The sequence below is a fragment of the Brassica rapa genome, chromosome A02 (assembly GCF_000309985.2).
Source record: "Brassica rapa cultivar Chiifu-401-42 chromosome A02, CAAS_Brap_v3.01, whole genome shotgun sequence".
NCBI lineage: Eukaryota > Viridiplantae > Streptophyta > Magnoliopsida > Brassicales > Brassicaceae > Brassica > Brassica rapa.
In genome coordinates this window covers 7055776-7070143 of record NC_024796.2, presented here as the reverse complement: position 1 = coordinate 7070143, position 14368 = coordinate 7055776, and the positions used below count along the sequence as shown (strand labels likewise).

The 14368-nt window shown below is 32.0% G+C and overlaps 1 protein-coding gene across 1 annotated transcript; it reads right to left on the bottom strand.

Annotated features, from left to right (window-relative positions):
• Positions 1-1413: 1413 nt before the first annotated feature.
• Positions 1414-12655, bottom strand: LOC103851955 (indole-3-acetic acid-amido synthetase GH3.6). Its single transcript, XM_009128835.2, has 3 exons — positions 5067-12655; positions 3851-4779; positions 1414-3770 (listed from the first exon to the last, which is right to left on the bottom strand). The coding sequence occupies exons 1-3, from the start codon at positions 5390-5392 to the stop codon at positions 3187-3189; spliced, it is 1839 nt and encodes a 612-aa protein (XP_009127083.1). The 5' UTR covers positions 5393-12655; the 3' UTR covers positions 1414-3186.
• Positions 12656-14368: the final 1713 nt, after the last annotated feature.

Genomic DNA, 14368 nt, shown 5'->3' with positions numbered 1-14368 from the left:
AGTTGATATTTCAAATTGGGCTTTGTATTGTATTTTTCTTATATATATTAATAACATTTTTTTATAATGGTTATTGAAAAATAGTTTAGTAAAAATTAATTTTTGAATATATATGTATATTTTTGAGTGATATAAATCAACTTTGAATTATTATTTTGATTTGAAATATGTATATAAAGTTTAATTTTTGTATGGTTAGTTTGAAAAAAAAAGTTTTAGGTAAATAGATTGACCAATTTTGGTGTATTTTAAAACTGGCACATATAGATAGTTTCTTATAATATGATAGATTTTCTAATTTTTTTAATAACATAAACCCATTAATTTTTTTCTTAATACTATTATCCTTGTTTTCAAACAAAATTAATTTTTTTAAAAGACTACAATCCATGTTTCCAACCACTCCAAATTTTTTTAATAGTCTTCAAATCTCCAAACACTCTAATTTTGTATTTGAGTTTTAATAAGATAGATTATTTCCGTTTATCTATATATTTTTTCTGATCAACTATTTCCGTATATAACAATATATTAACAAATGATTTTATTGATAAATAATTATCCGAGTGTTAAACCACAATTTTAAAAACATGATAAACCACCATATTACACTTGTAGACTTGTATAACTTGATAGCTTCCGTTAGGCCTTAGCTTTTTTTTAGCTAGTGTTAAATTTCCACTTTCATCACACAATAAACAGAAAATAAATAAAATCAAACTTGATGTTGTTAGCCGGGGATAACCAATTTGATTACGAGATTAAAAAATTAAGACAAAAAAGAACACGTATATTATGATTATATGTGCAATAATGGCCACGAGACATACAAACATTGCATATTGTTATGTTTGTTGTTTGCGTGTATGTATTAATGTATATAACATAATACTATACATATATACATGTATCTTCCACTGTCCAAACAGCACATGATGGGCATTGTTGTAGACTTGTAGTTATACTATTCTGATAAATAGTATTATACTTATCATGTTTACTGGCCGATGTGGGCAAAAATAATAATTTGAAATTGGAGACAAAAGAAGTAAAACGCAGAACACATCATACAATGTCGTTTTACTTCTACAGTACTACTGGGCCAAGTTATCACCTACTTGAGCCACAACGTAAGCCCAGCAAGGGAACAAAGCTTTGATGCACCGCACGTGCGGGATACCTTCATATGGGGTCAGTCAAAAGTCAACAAATTTGTAGCCACACGTGTAAGTATATTCGAGTGATTGTCGGATTGGCCACGTGAAAAATCCAGCAAATACCCGACACTCGGTTTGTGCCATCTGAAATTTTCTGTTTTGTTTACCAAATCATTGAAGTTCTTGTCATTCTCTTTGTCGCCCAAGAAAATTATCTGTGGAGAATTTTGGTTTAGGTTAACCAAAGAGTTTCACGATATTGCTTTTTTTTTTTTTTTTTTCTTTCTGTGATATCAAAATATTTGTGGATGTGATCATTGATCTCTTCAAAATAGCTTTATATCTCGTTCATTTCTAAATAATTCATGTTCTAACACTTTTTATTTGTTTTTAAAACATCAATGTTTTTTATTTTTTATATATTTTAGTAATAAATTGTTAACTTCAAGAATATCAATTGATAATTTTGGGATTTATTGAGTTTCTATTTGTTTAAATTTATGAGAAATTGTTATAATTTTGAAAATTGATGCATTGATAGTTAAATATTAATTTATTATTTGTAAAAAATCTAAAATATACATTATTTAGAAACAGAAGGAGTATATCTTATGAACTTGTTAGTAGAGAGATGTATAAAACCAAGATTCATTTAGTTTTTTTTTTTAAAAAAAAAGATTCATTTAGTTATATAAACGGTGTCTTCAAATGCCAGTTATAAAAACGATAGAATGAATACAAAATTTTCTGACAAAAAAATAAGAATACAAAATTCAAAACAAAATAAAACCTTAAGTTTAAACAATCATTTTGATAAACGTCCTAACTTTAATCTCGAAACCATAATTCCAAATAAAAATATAAAGAGAGACACCATATAGAATTAGAAAAACAGAAATCAGACAAGGAGAAAAAACAACAAATCAAAACTGGTAAAAGTCTAGAAATAAAGACTTTACCAGTCGAGGCCGTAATGTACTTTATGACATTGTATGCCAAATTAATCTTGGATTTTGTGTGAACCCCAACAATGGTTTCTAACGACCAATAATAATATGTATATATCAGTTTCTACTTGAGTTGTTTAACTAAAGCATCTCTTTCTTGTAAATAATGTCAGCAGCCATTTTGAGTATTGTCTGCTGTTTTCTGTAGCACAGAAATAATACATTAAAATCGATTACAGTGGCATTTCTGCCTTTTGTAAACTTTGAATAATTTTATTTTACTCAAATTAAATCTTTTATATGTAAAAAAGAAACAATTTCAAGCCAGTTTTGTGGTCTCTGATATCACACAGGGAACATTTTTTCCCACAACTTGGCAAAATTTCATTCATTTCTAATTCCAAGAGGAGGATATGTAATAGAATGCAATATTAAGTCTTATTCTTTTAGTTATAAAAAATAAAATAATAAGTCTTATTCTTTTTTTTTTGAAAGCTGGTTTTTAAATAGTAAGTCTTATCCATGTGTGCTACTTCTGACGTTAATGTGAACTAAACTGATAAAATACTTGCTCGAGTTATAAAATAGTTTGAAAATGCAGCACATTATTATATTACGTGCACATAATAAATTGTCGGGTCTACCGTCTACATACATATTATTTATTTAATTAACTAGTTTTCGATCCTTGAATCTTTGATGATTCTTGTTCATCTCTCGATACATAACAGTCAGAAAAAATTAAGGTTTTTTTAATTATTGAGTTTGCTAAACCAGGTCAGTTTTAGGAAATTCACCCTGACTAATCAATTGCAAGAGAATAGTAAAAACGAAATGGATTAAAAGAAACATAAAGTTCCTATGTACATGTGATTATGAGCTAAGCATAGTTTAAAACATAAGTTGTTTACCAAAAACACAGCAAAGCAAAAATTAAGATTAAGATTAAAATTAGACAGACAGACGGACATAATGATTAACCACTTTTATCGATATTCATCTGACTACGAAACAGTTCAAATGGGACTAGAAACTTTTATCGCATAGAGAGAGAGTCTCTCTTTCTCCTCATAGTTTTCTCTTTAGTTACTTCCCCATTGCTTGTGACCAGGGGTCCATTTTGGACACTTGGGGCTGAAGTAAGACTTAACAACCCTAGAGTTTAAAAGCTCAATGATGGGAGCAAACTTCACACACCTCGGTGTCTTGTACTGATTGATCGATGCCCCAAGGCTTATCGCGTAATCCATGAGCTTATCAAAAGTCCCTGACTCAACTACCTTGATCTCCAACGGTCCAATGGACTTGTCACTAACTCTTCCTTGTCTATAAACACTGTTAAACGATTCCTCTATGGTTAAACAACAATCCTCGTAGACCGAGGGAGGAACCGGCGTGTTACCGTTCAAGCACAGCTCCCAGAACAAGACATAGTGGCCTGGGATGGAGGATGTGTCTGCATAGCTAGTGTACTCAGAGAGTGAGGCATCAAAAGGAACAAGGTGCGTTACCGCGTTTTTAACTGCGTTTTGAAGCTCCACCTCGTCGGTTTTGTCTGAATCAATGCTTAGGACCACATTCTTGCGGCATATGAAGCTGAACTGAGGTGCGTTGTTCTTGAAACCAGCCACTCTTAGGACATCACCAACTCTGTATCTGTACAGACCTGCAAAGAATATCAAATATTTTTCAGTCTTTTGTTAAAAAATGAAATAAAAGATAATTAGATTAAATTAATTTTTTTACCGGCATAGGTGGTGACGACAAGCTCGTACTCCTGACCAAGCTTTACATCAACGAGATCAACAAGCTCTTTCTGTTCTTTCTCAGTGAGTGCTTTTGGAAGACTGATCGAGCTAGTGACTCCATTGTTCCTATGGACAGGCAAGAACTCGAAGTAGGCCATGGTTGGTATGAGAGTGTAAGAGACCTCGCTTGGTTTGCATAGTGGCCTGAGATTCACACCAAAGTAACACTCCGAGGAAGCATACATTGTGCAAACAAGAGGCAAACCATTGCTGTAATAATCCAAAGTTGGAATATACTGTGACATTGTCCCGGTCACAATCACATCCACATACTTTGTGTTTGGCCAAAGCCTAGTGATGATCCCTTGCCAAGAGTTCTTCATGCATTCGGATTCGATAAAATCCGCAAGCTTTGGATCCGGTTTAAGAATCTCCCCGACCGCCTCACGGACGGAAAGATCGGTTATCTCGGAACTGAGTGTACCGGTTCTAATATCACGGGTTAGTTCAGGCCAATGTTTCTCAAGAAACTTGATGGCTCTGATGAAACCAGAGGCAAAGACAGCGCCAACACGGAGCACTTCTTTGTGTTGGCATAAACCACATAGCATTTGAGAGTACATGCTTTGGTAAGAGTCCGGACAAAGGATGGTTTGGTTAGGGCTTGTGTAGTTGGTGTAAGGGTCATATGGTCTGTTTTTGAAGTGAGAGGATTTGTAGTAACTGGTCAAGACAGGACGTGCAGGGAGACCACCTGGTGTCTTAGATTCGGATTTGATGAACAGAAAGTACATTCCTTTGCCTTTGTCAAGACCGGGAACAAACTGGCTCATCACAGGCATCAAGAGACTGTAGAGAAGTGATCTTCTGTCTAGCTCCTCTTCTATTGTTGGCATCAGTTTCCTCTCTCCACCAGATGTTCCAGAACTGTTTTGACACAATTACATAAAATGATGTTAGCTCCAAAATTTTAAAATATTTTATTTTATTTACCCATAAGAAAAAGTTAAAGAATTTTTTTTTTGGGGTCAAATAAGTTAAAGAATAATTTGTTTTTTTTTTTGATAAAGGTTTTAACAGTGAATGGATGAGAAAATTAAAATCTTTTTGAGTACCCATTAAAACCGAAGACTGACTTAATAAAGAAATTCGAATATTACATCTCAGCCAAAGTGATGAAACAGAGCATTAAAACAGAGTAACAAAGGATAAACCTGGTGAGGAACTCAGAGATGGGGCTAGAACAGAGGATTTGTGACGTATCACCATTAGCGATTCTGTTGATCTCAGGCTGAATATCTTCGTAGGTTACGACAGGCATGACGTGTTTGAAAGTCTCACGGTCGGTTCGTCCCTGGAGCCCGTGACGTTTGAGGTACTCCACGTCAGCATTGCGTGAGAGAATCTCTTCAAGAACCCTTCTCTGGACATCGTCAGCGTTAGAGGTCACTTCTTCGATGAACTGGAGCCTGTTCTTGTTCTTCTCCGCGAGAGTCTGATCAGAAACCTCCAAAGCTTCGATCTTTGGTGCCTCAGGCATTGTTTATGTTTTGGTGGGTTTAGAGATTAAAAAATGAGAGAATGAAAGAGAGAGAGAGAGAGAGAATGGTGAATAAGCTTTGTTTAGTTTTGAAGCTTCAAGGGTGTGAGGAAGAATGGAAGAGAGCGAGGCAATATATATAGAGGGAGAGAGAGAGAGGATGATGGTGGAGATGACGTCGAAGGATATAAACGTAAACTAACAATATGTTTATATCCAGGATTTCAGTGAAAGGTTTACTATTCGTGTTTAATCGGCTTTAAATTATTTTATTTCATTTCGAAAAGTGGAATTAATAATATTTTAATTCCAAAATGGTCAATACCTCTTCTACTGGCTTGAATAATATTTTAAGGACATTCAAACTATATAGTATTCTCTAATTCGCCCATTTTATTTTCAACTGATAAAATACATTAGATATTTATTATTTTTGAAGGGGGTTAATACATTAGCTAGATACTGGTCGATTTTTTACCCAACATTACCTAAATAATTCTCTTATATGAAATGATCAATGCAAATAGATCATGCAAATGGAGCATGTAATTTTTTTTTTTGAATCGGAACATATATATATATTTTTGAATCAGAATAATATCGTTCTTTAACAAACATTAGTTCGATCTGTTACAAAGAAAAAATATTAGTTCGATTTCATTTAAAACATTGGTTTGCTTTGGCTAGGTTTTTCCTATTAGAACATTACGGTAAACGTATTAATGTAACAGGAACAAAAAAAGAGTGATATGAACGATCAAATGCAAACATTACCATATTAGATAGATACAGCAGGGCATGAATGAGGACACAGATTTTATTACGGGATTTTTACCCGGTTGACCAGGACGGAGAAACCGGCAATATCCGTTTAATCAGCAATAGTTTCTAACGGAGTTGTCCCACAAACTACCGGCAACAAACTCCTCTAAAGCCTTTCCTAAAACCCTAAGATACACCATCATTTTGCGTTTCCCGGTAAACACAAAAAACGGCGTTCACTATGAACTTCTTGCCGTACTTTGAGATGTTTTTTGGTCAATGTATCCCGGCGAGAAGAAGTAGAAATCCAGAGGTCGGGACCATTACAGCTGGACTCCATTGTTATTGGTTGACACGTGTAATTGGTGTTATACTAGTTTGGTGCCTTCACGTATAGTTTATTTTCATCCAACCCTTTTGCTGGATTTGTTATAATTTTTATCATCCATGAATATCAAATGAGTGTATATATAATCAACATTTTGTTGGGTGTGAACACCTTATGTTTTCTTCTAGATGGTTTTATTTGTATAATTTGAAAAAAAAAATCTGTTAAATATCGGCAAACGCCTTAGATTGTAAACTCAAATTTCTGTTACTGGAATTATCACATCGGGGATACAACTATTTGACGTCAAAGTCTTGATATTAACTAGAATTAGATACGAGACCAAGATGGTAATATTTAGCAAAGATATTATTCCCGTCAAAGTGTCATCTGCTTTTCAATTTATATTCTTGTTTATCTAACTTAAATGCTCAGTGTTTGTTTTGGAATGTTCTAATCATATATAATGAGGGAAAATTATAGAAGAAGATACTACGGATATGATATATAAAGATAATGACTACGTACGGTTTATATGTTTTCTACTTTTTTTTTAATTTATAAGAAATTGTGAAAAATTAACAGTTCTATGATAATAAGGATTAATGCATTAAACCCTCCAATTATTAAGTAGAGAAAGACAAGGAAAATGCGATATGTTCATTAATTCTTCGGAAATCTTTTAACCAAAATAACAACTATGTTTATAATTTATACGAACAATTACAAAGTACTTGTCTTATCACAAAAGTATATACTTTCTTTCGTTGACAAGTAAGTTGGAATTTTATTCGACAAGCAACACTGTATGATCAGGGGATATCTTCAAAACTCAACATCAATTAAAGCCACTGGTAGTATAAATATATTGTAAGGACTGATCAAAATACGTTTAGTCGAATCAGTAGAAAGTAAATCATTGATTATAAAGAAAACCATATTCAAACATAAATATATATATATATATATATATCAGTTTTCAAAAACTCATGACGGCTAATGTAAGTACATAAGTACATAATACGGGTGCACATATATAATCATATATCTTGAAAGAGACTGCTATGTATTTTAGGTTTAAAATCGGTGCCTAACAAACTATCGTATGCGTAGACGACTATATATATTTCTTTGGTCACTTCCGTGTTCGTATTTAGCAGTTAAATACTTGGGTGAAAAAGTGACTTACCAAAAAGAGCGAATCAATATCCCCCTCCAAGTTAGTCAAACTTCTTATTTTTTCTTTCTGGCTAAGAGCCTAAAGAAGGTAGTTAACCTTTATACTCATATTCTTGTGAGATGATTTTTCTATGCATATGACTATAGAACTTTATTGTAATATATTCGCAAAGCATCCTAAAAATTTAAAGATGTAAAATTCGTAATGGAAAATTCCGTAAATAACATCACTAGATGATGTCAGCTATACGGTCTACATTTTTTATGTTCTTTGCCGATTTTACGCTCGCCATCTCCCTTATTTACGTATGGTCCATAAATTCCCTAGAAAATTCCAAGAAAAATAAGAACTAGAACGAGCTAAAAATATCTGAATCATGACAAGAGTTAATACTATGAAGATGAGTGTTTTATCGTTTCAGGTAATTTGTTTGATACGGACCATACGGTAATGCCATGTGGGAGCTCCCCACCGATAAGGCCGAAAATCAGGTGATAGCGCGGCTGCACCGAGATGCAAGGGTAGGACCGTAGGACATTTCCTTGAGGCCAAGTCCGTAATATAAATAATTGGCTATATAGTAGTGTGAGCCGTGATGGCGTTTTCTGAACCTTTTGAAATTTTGATGTATATGTAATCTGTACTTAATTAGTGATTCTGACTCTACACGTTTCATCGCAACACAAAGAGTTTTTGTTGTGCTATTATACGGAAAGGCTGAGAGGCACCGACAGATCATTGCAAATCTTTGACCATTGACTTTTTGTATCTCTACACAAGGTGTCAATTTGTTTTTTGTTCTTTCAGTTTTGTAGGAATGTTATTTTTCTTTTATTAAGTTTGGGAATGACGTATATAAGAAACACGTATGCATGAAGCTGAGATGAACTAAACGACCCAGTGATAGTGAAGGGTCAACTCACCCGAACCAAGTGATGAGATATATCTTATCAATTGTTCGTTGAGAAGACGGAAAACAAATTCTAGTAAAGTGTTTAAATATCTAAATTCTCGTCCATGCATGTAATCTTCAACCTAAACCTAATCATATACTTCGCACGTGATATTGCAAAAGCTAGTAAAATCTATACAGCGTATTATATTTTATAGACTATATACAAGATCGACCTGTGTTATATACGTACGTTACGTACGTACGTACATGCAAATTAATTTTCCCGTAAACTAAGACAAGTGAGAACAGATAACTAAAGCTGCTAACTTATGTTATTTAATTACTGGATTTTGGAATAACTGATAATGATGGTGTCACAGCCTGCATGTGGATGGTTGAATGTTGAAAGATGGCTTTATGGTTTACTTAGAGGGAACAACACATAGGATATAGGTGTTATTTAATTAATTACTGTTAATTATTTCTTAAGTAAAATTAATTTTCATTAATATCAAATTAGTTCGTGAAAACCAGTGACGTGGTCCCTGATTGTTTCTTGTTTTCCGGTCCCTAAGATAAATATAGTCAAAACTCAAAGCCCTAGTTGTTGCTTGTGTACACACCAATTTTCCGGTTTACTGTAGAAGTGAAAGTGGGCAATTTTTTCAGTAAATAATGTTTTTGCACGTCAATTCTTTTTTTTTGAAACTTTTGCACGTCAATTCTTCGACAAAATATCGACCATCTGAATCTGAATAGAATGAAAATATATATCTTTTGCAGACAATATATGTTTTAATTTTGGATCTTACAAATTAATGGCCGTTCCAAAATGTTTGCCAACTCATCAAAATTAGTTATGTGCATAAATACACATGTACAGACTATTACAATATTGTACTATACTATGTACGTAGTAAAAGCTAAAATGCTCAAGGCTAACTGGATAAAACAAATTACATAATGTATCTAAGAAAAAAATAATACATAAACAAAAATATACAATCTTAAAGTTTATACTCTTCATGCTTATTATTCTTCTTTTACAACAAATGTTCTTCTTCAAATTCGGAGAACTTAATCATTCAAAGCTGCAAATCAACGGAAATGGAGCCATGTCTTATACCACATTAGAAAATTCGGAGCCAGATCAGTCGTCCATATTGATTAGTTGGAGCTCGGCCAGATACCTTCCAATGTTTAAGAAAAAAAAAACAAATTAAGCAAATCTCAACGCAAAGATCGGTCATTCGTAATGAATCCGCAAGACCATTTAATTTTTAACCAGCAGTGTTAAATACGTATTGAATAAATTAAACTGTAATTTTAGATGAACTGTTGAACTGGCCCTTCGATATCCTTGGAGTCCCAAAAAATCAATCTAACTATTTTGGAGTTATAAGTGCTATCCTACTCCACTTGTCACACAGTCAGCTGATCAAGAGCCTTCCACCCGACATGTAAAGGAATTAGTAATCTGCCCGAACCTTTATGGAATTATCTCATAGCACAATCTGTAAACACATGCAGTTTGTAACGTGAAGGCAGGACCGTATCTGATGAAGAGGTTAATTAAAATGATACATAAATTAAATAAGAGGTGTTTAGTTCAAAAAAAATAAAATTAAATAAGAGATGTATTAAGATGTATGGCTTCGAATGGTGACCATCATCCCGCTCCGCTTCGCAGTTAACAGTAACAAAAATTTGTACATATACAATATATTTATACATTTTTATAACTGTTAGAACCACACCGCAGTTTAACCGCTTGTCCTGCACCGCTTAAACCGTAGTCACCATTCGGAGCATAGTAAATATTAAACTAGAGATGATTTTTTTTTTTTGAACAACAAACTAGAGACGACTGGAAATTGATTAAGGGAAGATTCAAAAACCACATGAGAAAATGGCTTATCTTTCAGTCGAAAAGGGCTTTGGAGATTGTGTATAAATCTCAATTTCTCGTCTTTTTATGTAGATGGAATATATCTAGAAGTGACATAAATCATGGAGTTTTCTTCTTTTTCTCGATACATATATGTGTGATATATCTTATAAGGGAATGAAATAAATTTGAAAATGGGCCACGGAATAGCATTTTGCTATTTTGTATAGCTCTCAAATATCACCAAGTTTTTTTACCACATATTTATGTTTTTTTTCTTTTTATTTATAATTTTGGTGTGAAAAACTTTCTAGGTTCAATAACTAATATCAAAAGACTTATAAAAATTCAGATTTTTTTGCTATTGAAGATTTTTATGGGTGGCCAAAGAAATCGAAACCATGGCAGAAACTCTAACTGGAACACATTTACCACTAGACTAAGAGTGGTAGACTAAGACCACTTGATTTACCACACATTTATGTATTGCCAATAAAATATTTACACTGTTCTTAGTTTTAAATATTTTTTTCTTAGACAATATCATCAGTTTAATTATTATTATTCTCAATATTTATGTTCGTTTCATCACCGCTGGAAGCAGCTGCTGCGTTCAAAAAAGTATAGCAAATGCGACAAAAAACAGAATCAAAAGTTAAAACAATTGGCAATTGATTGCTAGAGACATAAAAATTTAGACGCAGTGACATTGAAATTTTCCGCGTCCGTATGTTTCTTGTTAGCTGCCGCAGGAACTGGAAAAACAAGTCAATAGTATTTCACCGGCGTTGTATGTTGCGTTGACGCTGTCACTGCGTCCGGGGTGATGAAACGAACAGAGGTAAATGTCATCGGTTAGTTCTTTCAGTTCTATAGTTTAGTATGCATAATTTTGTTTTGACCATAACACTTCTTGGTAGACTAAACTTAAATTTTTATGGACGCTGCTTCCATTTAAACACTTATTTTTAGTGAATGTCATGTTGTTTCTCTCCACAATATTACGAAATGATAAAATTAGTAAAATCAAAGGGAGATGTGGACGGTAACTGGAAAAAATCAGGATTCAATAAATATGTTTTTATCAATAAAGTTTTTATAGTTCATAAATAAATAAATATGTTTTCTGATCATTGTACGAGATCGTACGGTCGTCGCTCAAAGACAGTGGTACATATAAACAAGCAAGAAATGAATTGACAAAATTCCACATACAACTTTGAAATAAAAGGATAACAAAATCAAATGTTTGAATTTCGGTAACGAAGGGAAGGACAATAAAGAACGGAGTTAAAGGTGAAAAATAAACCACGAGAAAATAAAAAAGGGTTTGATTTGATTTATAAACTTTCTCTAAAAGCATGATTCCAATGCGATGCGTCACTTCATCATGCAGTATCATTACACCATGCCACATCTGTTTATCAGATCATCTATATATGTTTTATTACTGATAATACGTTAAACTACGCAAACAAGAAATATAATTGCAAAAGTTTACGTTACATTTCTACCATGAAATAAGTAGGCATATATTTGTTTCGTTAAAGGCTCTAAGTATTCCGTTGTATTTAATTTGAACTAGATTTTGACCCGCGCTTGGAAATCGCGGGTTTTTTGGATTATATTATAATACAAAATTTTATTATATCGAAAATATAATTTTTAACAGTTATATAATCTATGAATTAGTTCATTTGATATGTTATATGTACACTTTTACGTAAGTTTTATTTAGGCATGAAAATTATATCCGGATAAAAAAAAACAAACCGAACCGACCCGAAAATATATGTTTAGTTCATGTCCAGAGAAGATAACCTATTGGGGTTTTTTTGGACCCGCATGTCTTTGTTTGAGTCCGGATCCTACCCTAGACCCGATCATAAATATGTTGTGTTTATTTGGTATATTTGGATATTTTGAATATGTTTCCGGCATTATGAATATTTTTTTTAGGTTTTTGGTTTACGATTATAGTTTTTAATTTCAGGTAAATTTTCAAATTAATTTTTTTTTGGGTATTTGGATAAAATTTTGGATATTTTCTGTTCAGTGTCAGATTTTAAATAAGATTTTGAATTTTTAGGTATTTGAAAATTTTGGGTATTTGTTTGGAGTTTCAAGTACTTTTCGTATTTCGGATATTTTTCAGATTTTTTAGATATTTCGAATCTTTTTAGGATCCTAAATACCCGAACAGATGTGGACTCATTACGTCCATATCGGATCCAACAACCTTTTGATATATATTTTTAACGTTATTGTACAAAAACATGGTTGATGAAATATATTTTAGAAAACTCATTTTTAAATATGAAAATATCTATCAAACTATAGACGGTTGAAAGTTTAGTATATAATATGAGATTTTAGTGGGAAAATTTATATATGATATGATTACGTTATTATAAAGGAAAGAGCAAGTTAAAATGTACACATATATGTCGTGTAGCTTCTCTTGCTTTAAATTATATATTATATGATAAAAGTGATAATATAAAACATTAATTTTAATGCTTTTATGATTAAAAGTCAAAATGGAAAACATAATAATAGTAATAATTAAGATTTAGGAATGGTATTTGAATAAATAAAGGAATTGAATAAATTATTGTTAGAGAAATATATGGTAACATATTGTTAGTCTAAGTTTAAGGTAAGACCAAAAAATAATGAGTTAAATAAAATAGTCCAAACAACTTTGTTAGGTAGATTTTTTAAGAATCCTTCCTTTTTAATAGTATTGATTTGAAATCATTTTCATTTGTTCATAAAAGAAAATAAATTGAAAATTTTAAAAAGAATTCGAAAGTCTTATTAACCCAGTAGTAATAACATTATGGCCCGGTTTCTTTACCTTTATACCAAAACAAAAATATTGTTTTTAATGAAATGGTGTTTATGTATATGTCACAAAATTCTGTTATTAGTTATAGAACACTAATTTTTGATAACTTCCTTAGAGATATAAAATATTGATTTGAGACTACAAACAACAAACTACAACTTGTGATCGTAAATTGCAGTAAAGTGGAAATGGGCGCAGCGTATATATATTTTTTTTTTGAAGCGTTTGTACGTGGATTAGCAAATCTATAAAATTTTATTTTAACGATTAAATATAATTTAGAATCAGATATACTAAAAATATTTGAACCATTTCTAATTATCATTTTTAGTATTTAACTGCATGCACCAGTAGTTTATATTAGGGCAAATCTCCAAAATAGCATCTTTCTAAGTTTATATCACAAAAATAACACTCAAAAACTAAAATGACCAAAATAGCATTTTATCTTTTGAAAAATTTAAGTTTTTTAATTTTTTTAAATTTGAAATCTTATCCCCAAAACCTTACTTTTCAACTCTAAACCCTAAAACCTAAACTCTAAACCCTAAACCCTAAACTCTAAACACTAAACCCCACCCCTTGAGTGTTATTTTTGTGACTTTTGGCCTTGAGTGCTATTTTGGGAAGAAAAACTTGATTTAGTGCTATTTTGATCTTTTTCTCTTTATATTATTATTTTTTTTGTAAAATGTTAAATTACACCAGTAGTTTATTCCAAATATAACATTTACCAACCAATCTTTTGACGATGTCATTTTGAATGTACCTACCATATTTACTACACTTAAACCTACCACACCACTTCTAGCATTGTCGCCATGTAAAGCTTAATGTCTACATCTTAGTTCTATCTCTTGTCGTGACAATAATTGATCTTGAAATCGATCGGTCGTGCATATCAAAATTATATAGAAGTACTGTTTACTTTTATCCTTATCCTTGACTTTTTTTATAGGTAACTATTAAAAGAAACCCACTAAAAAACTAGGGCAAATAAGAACGATATTTTACTCTTTCTAGCAATTTGTTTTCTCTGATGTACAATGAATGTCTTTTCAAAAAATTGTAC

What these genes read in the sequence shown, in the direction of transcription:
- LOC103851955 (XM_009128835.2), bottom strand. Translation starts at nt 5,392, where the DNA reads ATGCCTGAGGCACCAAAGATCGAAGCTTTGGAGGTTTCTGATCAGACT. An exon ending in ATCTCTGAGTTCCTCACCAG is followed by an intron (nt 4,780 to 5,066) that starts GTTTATCCTTTG and finishes GTGTCAAAACAG; the next exon opens with TTCTGGAACATCTGGTGGAG. An exon ending in TGTCGTCACCACCTATGCCG is followed by an intron (nt 3,771 to 3,850) that starts GTAAAAAAATTA and finishes TATTCTTTGCAG; the next exon opens with GTCTGTACAGATACAGAGTT.